Source organism: Anser anser (assembly GCF_964211835.1).
Source record: "Anser anser genome assembly, chromosome: 18".
Lineage (NCBI taxonomy): Eukaryota > Metazoa > Chordata > Aves > Anseriformes > Anatidae > Anser > Anser anser.
The window spans coordinates 9,899,340-9,906,698 of record NC_139739.1 but is presented as its reverse complement, the minus strand read 5'-3'; the positions used below and the strand labels follow the sequence as shown (position 1 = coordinate 9,906,698).

Here is a 7,359-nt window from a genome sequence, read left to right as displayed (position 1 = left end):
CGTGCGCACCAGCATGAAGGGAGAGAGCCATTATAGGGAAAAAAAAAAAGACTGAAAAATAAAAATAGTTTCTGAAGCTGCAGCCATCGATCAGACGTGGGCACGGTGCCACCCTGCTGGGAACCCCCGCCACAGGCACTGTCAGCGAGCGTTGCACCAACACACGCGGCAGTGCCAAGAGCAGCTCCCAGAGGTGAATCCTGTGCTGAGCCCGGCCCAGGGACCTGGGGTGAGCGGGACAGCAGGAAGACAAGGACTGGAGCACCCAGAGCAGTGCTGTGTGGGTCAGGCAGCCCAGGGACGGGCACACGGAGTGTTGTGGGAGAGCAGCAGGGAGATGGAGCCCGAGCAGAATGAATACCCTGGCTGCTCCTGACTTTGCTCTGCTCCTGGCAGTAAGCTGGCGTGGCCGAAGAGCCGGGGCAGGGAGCACAGCAGCGCCCGGTGCCTGCACAAAGGCAGCAGTGTGGGCAGCAGCTGCGTGCAGCCCCATCGCCCCCCTGCGCCGCCTGGCACCCCAGGGCCAAGCACTACATCTGCCTGCGGCACCGGCAGTGAATGACACCTCGCCCCCTGTCACCCCAAAACTCTGCGGGCAGGGGATAGCGAGCGGTGGAACGGTGGCGGCAGTGACACGGTGGCGGCAGTGACACGTGTGCTGGCCGGCGTTCAGCGATGAGCACATCCTGCGGCCACCGAGCCACCAGCAGAGCTCGGGCACAGCCCGGCGCATCCTGCAGACCTCTCAGCAGGCACCGAGCCCCGCAGCTCGCTGAGTAACCGAGCGGTTCCATGAGCTCAGCCCCCAGCCCGGAGCCGCATCACCATCCCCTCGGCCGGGGCTGGACCACGCGCTAAGGATCCACAGCTCCTTCCCCAGCCCCGAGAGCAGCTCTCCGGGGCCACGCTGGGAGCGTAGCTCAGTTCTCAGTTTTTTGGTTACCTCCCCCAGCTAAAGGGGGTTTGACCCCACACAGCCTTAGGAATGGAACCCAGTTTGTGCTCCCAGCCCCATCCCACCAGCCCTGAGGAGGCCAGAAGGTCGCGGAGCGCTGCCACAAGGATAAGGGCACGCAGGCACCGGGGGGGCTGCAGGGCCGGGGGGGGATCCTGGGCAGCAGCTCAGGGGATGGCAGCGGAAAACCGTGCTGCGGCTGCAGGCTCGAATCCCTAAACCCGCACAACAGCTTGAAGAGATTTATTTGTCCAGCAAGGCCTCCCGGGCACGGCCCTGCCGCCAGGCGGCCCCGTGAGGGCGGTGAGCGGCCTGCAGGGCCCGGGGACAGGGCCCAGCCCGCCCGGCGGCTCGCTCCTGCCCCCTGCTGCCCACACGAAGCCCACGCCAAAGCTCCGCCACTGCCCCAAGGCTGCTCCGGGTCCCCCAAGGCTTCCTCTGCACAGGATCAAGGCCAGAGCTTGCCCTGCAGCGGGTCCAGGCCTGGGGCACAGCCCCAACCGTCCCTCTGGAAACTTGAGGAAAAAGGGGTGCTTTGTGTTAGCTCGAGGTTGGAACAGGTGGAGCTCCTGTCAGGCTTTTCCACCAGTGACACACAACCTGTGGCGACACATCAGTGCTGATGACATGGGGCTCTGGAGGCCCTGGGCACGCAGTTGTGATCCCTGCTGGTTAAACATCAGTCCCCAGGCAGGATCAGGCACCGAGTGCTGCCCGAGAGCCCGGCTGCTCTGTGCAGGCCATGGCAAGCTGTGGGGCTCAGCTCCCTCCTCTCCCACCTACCGCCGCCTCGTGCGGCTCCTGCCCCGCTTCTGCTCCTTCCCCAGGCTCACAGGAAACTCCATCAGGGCAAGAGGAAGGGGCTGCACTTCACCTCCAGGGGTCTCAACACAAGACTTTCTTCAAGTTACATATTACAAGTAAATTCCATTGATATTTGTACACACAGGCACTTCTACAGCCATGTGTTTGAAACCAAACACATCTACTGATCTTTTGGCAAGATCATGGTCTGGAAGTGCACCTAACAAGGCTTCCTTCACAATGCTAAAGAACCACACCAGTGCGAGAAATCAGGAGACACTGAAACAGACCGTTTGTCTTACAGAACACAATTTATTTGGCATTTGGATGAAATGTTTCTCACAGCATCTTGAGAAAAAGAAAGATTAGTGCCAACCCCAAAGAAAGAAGTTAAAACAAAAAACAGTGTCACAGGGACTGAATTATTATAGTATCAAATTTAAATTCTACATGGTATTTCACAGAATATCAAAATCTTTTATACACTGCCACAGTTAAATCCAGTCACAAACCAACTACACAGGAGAAGCCTGCAAATGCAGCGTTGGCTAAAATTATTTTCCAAGAGAAGGTAAAAAGCAGTGTCTCATTCTCTCTCTCAGCCTCCCAGGCATACACAAGTCTGACATTCAGATTACAGTGCAGCATGGCCATGCACGCAGGCTGCAAGTGCAGCATCTCTGCTGGCATCAACTCCAACCCACTCAACGTTCAAGGTGCACAATACTGGAAAATTAAAGCTATGTCGTACCGTAGCAGGCAGCTAATGCAGAATATTGTTAGGGGAACCAGATCCTCACCGCTGAATGCATCTATTCCAAAGAAACTCAGATTTCATTTGGAACTGGGTAACGGTGGAAGCAGAATGTATGAACTTTGATTGATTTGCCTCCTCTACACTGATCTGTTCTAATTTTAGGGTCCAGTTCCCAACTTGCAAGGGATATTTAAAAGAAATTTCTGTATATTTCATGTTCTTTAGCTAAGTAGAGAGGAAAAAATACATTTCAGCAACTGAAAAAAAAAGAGATGTTATGGATCGTATGAGAAAACATCAAAACTTCAGAGCTTTATCACTGAAAAAAAATGACTTCTGAAAGATAAAAACAGTTTTTAAAACAGCTTCAAATTCATTTAACATTGGATGGGAAAAGAACAGTAAGTTACTGGTCACAAAAACAATTTCTTCCCAGGTGAAACTTCAGAGACGCATAAGTCGGCCAGCCCTGTGCCACCGGCTCAGGCAGAGCCCAGCGACCGCCAGGAATGCTGCCTGTGCACAGACCATAAGATTAAGCCTTCAGGAAAAAAGTTCACCTACTTCTTTTTTCTTCTCGACCAGCGCCCTGTCACAAATGGATAAAGGAATCGTATGAGACTCAGGACTAGACACAACCGAACATTACGCAGACAAGTTCTTTGTACATCTGAATGACAATTTTGATCTTCTAGTACAGAACTAAACCCACTGTCTTTCTAACATTACAATATTCTACAACTCACCTAGTAAAAAACAAGAGGCTGCTGTGAGACTGTGTACATGTATCACTGATAACATCGATACAAGTGAATATCTATGACTGCCCGTGAAGGAACAGCAGAGACCTCAATATGGCACCACAGTACATAGTAAGGAAGGGGAAACTGAGGAACGGTTTTGTTAGAGGCCACAATGGGATGCTTGAGCCCTGCACAGGACAGAGTACTGACACCTGACAAGATAGACTGTGGTCAGGAACATTCAAAGAGAAATGCCCTCTTTGCTCATTTGTGCTGCAAGGAACGATAAGGTAATGGAACCTCCCCTGCTGTATCTGCAGGAAGATTGGGGATGCACCAGTAGATAAGAAAAACACCCAGAGAACTGAATGGTGATGGGGAGAAAAAAATAAAAAATCAATGCACAAAATAACTCTAAAAGATCTCATCAATCTAATGGCAATCAAAACAGTAAGTTCTTCCTCAGGCAAGCATCAAGCTTCAACCCCTTTAATTGGTGCTCAGAACAAAGTTATGTACCAGTCACCTTGCCAAGGGCAAGGAAGTTTTGCTGAGGAGTCAACTGCTGTCAAGAAAACTAACCCTTCCCCAGTTGGTCCAGAAGTCTTAGCAGTTGTGACATTCTCTGCTCCAAGAGAGAATACTCAATGTGAAAAAGCTACATTAAAATGGGAAAGAAATGACAATTTTATTGCCAAATTAGAAGCTCACTGAGAGGTAATCAAGAGCTGTACTTAGTGAGCTGCTCCATTCAAGGCAAGATCTCCCTCGTTTACAGTTAAGATGAAGAAGGATAGGGAAAAAGAGAGAAAGTTGCAGCCTCTGTGCCAACATACAAGTGGGAAAGGCTCAGAAGCTACAGGAAAAATATTACACTGAGGCTTCTACACAGAAGCACGCATTTGGAACAACTATAGCCGGGAGCTATCATGAAGTTACGAATTGTAACAGAGCTTATTTTCAATAAATTCACCACAGAACCAAAAGTAAAATAAAAAAAATATATATTGAACAGATTCCTGCAGTGTTATGAGATGTGTGAGGTAAGGTATCTGTTCACCTCAACCACAAAACACAGCTTCAGAGACTAAACCAAGCCAAAAGGCCTTTCGTTATTGCGCTAGGATACTACAGAGAATGAATATTCCATCTGGCTTCAAAAGGAATTAGAAGTTTTCTAATTTGCACTGCTAACAAAATATTTTCAGGAACAGATTGTAGTAGCATAGACTTTGCATCCTACTTAAGTGTACACTATCACATCCTGTCCTACAACAGAGTGTAGCCAGCTTCAGAGAAGTATTAACCCTAAGAGCCTAGTTTATATCCCAGTGCTTAGCTTCACCTAGCTGGACACAGCACAAAGGGTACCGTCTACAGTATATATATATTTTTTTTATATATATCGCCACCCAGAAATACACACACGCACACACACGCATTCGTACCTATAAAACTAAAGAAAAATCAGTACATACAATGTATAAAACGTATGAATGTGCTCAAAAATGCACAAAACCCGCTTTATTTTCATACTTCAGAAATGCTCAATTTGTATGCATGGTTCTCACTACTGCTATCCATCCACTTCGTTAGACCAGGACTTGAACTCAGAGGAGGAGACGGTAACAGATCCCCCAGGGTGGAGAATTGCTCCTCTCATTTCGTGCTGCTCACGTTAGAGCCAGTCAAACCAGAGAACAGGACGCGCCGTGGTGGTACGACTCCAGGCGAAGAGGCTTCCTAACAGTGCTTCCTCCTACTCACGCAGCAGCAGCGCACACGAGAACTGTGATTCACTCTCCAGTGGATTCAAGATTGTTAGCAAGTGCCTGAATGTCAAGACTCCAGATATGATCTCAATAATGAAACTCACAGTTTTCTGTGCAAAAGGAGTTGAATTGTCAAGACCAATCCTCAAGTACAGTATAAGCCTATAGGCAAGACACAGAATAGAAAGTAGCAGCATATTCAATAGGGAAAAGTCAGCTGCACTGGGAAACCACAATAGTGGGTTAGGATTTGTCATACAAGTATGATTTCTCATCATTACTAGAAAAATAATTCACATATACACCCCCATGCAGTGTTTTCTTCCTGTCCCTCTAGGCTTGTACCCTTCATAAGGTAATAGGAGAACACTCACAAGGGGCATTCTTTACATATTCCTTATAATTTATCTCATCTGCTGACTGCTACAGTAAGTCAAGGAGAAGCAGAGGCAAGAGGAGGATGGAGGGTAGGGGCAAATTATTTGTACACTAAAATCCCACTTAAATTTAAAACCACCTGTAAAGATTGTTTTGCACTCATTATCAAAACCAACAGTGCTTGACTTTGGGATTAGTGAGGGAGTGAATTAATCTCTTTTTGCAATGTTTAAATTAGCTTAAAGAATTCAATCTGAGGGAAAAATTGAAGATCGCATATCAGAGCGAAGCAGACTGCTTTACTGATTTAAGTACGCTAACCTCATTATAACCCCTTGTGGAACCTGGATAAATGGTTTGGGGTGTGGGTGGGGAGAATTCCTAGAATAGGGTTGGCATTTATAGGATTAGGATAAGAAACAAGTGTCCAATTAAACATTATGTACAGTGTGTTGATCAGTGTTTTTAAATGTTATTTGTAGAAACTGTAAAGAAGTGAAATGGAAGAGAGGGAACATACTTACATGCTAAATATAGCATGCAATAAGAAAAGCAAGAACAATGGTCTTTTATCCAGGCCAGTTTTGTGCAACCGTTCATTGTAAAGGAGTTAAACTACAAAGAAAAACACTTCAATCTTCCTTATGGGATTATACCAAACAGGGGGCTTCGTACAGTGAAGTTAGACTGCATCAATCAAAGTTAACTGCTCCCCGTCTCTTCCCTTAAGTACTACCTGACACATACGAGGATTCTACTGAAGGGATGCCAGCACTGCGCAGACCCGATTTGCTTTACAGCACAGTTTACCTTACAACATTAATTTTTGCAGCTACCAACAACAAATAATTGTAATTGCAAATCCTAGTTTTCTTAGTACCCACTTCCATAAACAGACAAAGTTGCACATTGCGTAGATCATTTATCCTCCAGTCCCTAGGGTGTTTTGAAACAGCAAGGCAGATCAAAACACACAAACGTTTCGTACTGTGTAACTCTTACGTGGTAGCATGTTTTAGTTCCTCAGTGTTCCTGCTCTGTGTAACAGACACCTAGCCCCTTCCCCTGCAGTTCAGTCTTCTCTGTCTTTTCCAAGTGTAGCACTGAAGCAAGAGAGAAAGCAACTGATTGAACAATGACTGCCCCCACCCTCCTTTTCCATTGTCTGTTCCCTGGGTCCAGTGGTATCCAGCCAAATCCAAGCAGCTTTTTCTGATGTAGATTTTGTTTCCTCTCAGTTAAAAAACAAACAAAAAACGAAACAAAAAAACACTACCCATACTTTTCCTCTCCTTAGAAGTCAAAGGAATTCTCTGCATTCTTTTCCATAGCCAATGGAAAAAAAAAAAGAGCAGTTATACAGTCCATATTTACAGGACAAACCGATTAGTGAACAAGTAACGACAGCCAAAAACAAGAGGCACGACCCTAATCTAGAACATAAAAGCAGTGTTCAAAACAAAGTGGAGATTCCTTCTGAAGTTCAAACCATGGATTAGTGTTTGTCTGTGCAAACAGTTGCTAAAACTATTTCTGACCGGCAGTCGGCTTTTTATTCCTTTATACAATGGTATTGAGAGAACAGTGGCTGTGACGGCTGCTCGTAAGAGTTTCTGCCGGTGTGTTTTCATTTAGCGGTATGTCGGGAGGGACAAGAAAGGTGCTGCTGTCAGCAGAGTCTTCCAGCTCCACTGGAGAAGGACCAACTGAGGGAGGAAGCGATCCCTCTGTAAGCTGTGGGGATACATCACAGTTTCCTAGTGATGGAGGACTGCTCTGCACAGTCTGAGAAAGAACTCCATCTGGAAAAGAGGAAGAGAGGCAGAATCAGAAGGTGAAGTATGTCATTTCACATTCTCAAATAGATTTACTATCTGTGGTTTCTGGAAGCTCTGAGCTTTTCCCGTCTTTGTATTAATGCACATGACACAGCAAAGGAGGAAAATTATG

At 46.8% G+C, this 7,359-nt stretch overlaps 1 protein-coding gene across 2 annotated transcripts in view; it reads right to left on the bottom strand.

Moving 5' to 3' along the window:
• Positions 1 to 2,051: 2,051 nt before the first annotated feature.
• Positions 2,052 to 7,359, bottom strand: part of DGCR2 (DiGeorge syndrome critical region gene 2) — a 49,316-nt gene continuing 44,008 nt past the window's right edge. For both annotated transcript variants that reach the window (XM_083803587.1, XM_083803588.1), the window contains exon 10: positions 2,052 to 7,211. In XM_083803587.1, the coding sequence (XP_083659713.1) occupies positions 6,970 to 7,211 (242 nt within the window). In that variant the 3' untranslated portion in view covers positions 2,052 to 6,969. The remainder of the gene's footprint in view (positions 7,212 to 7,359) is intronic.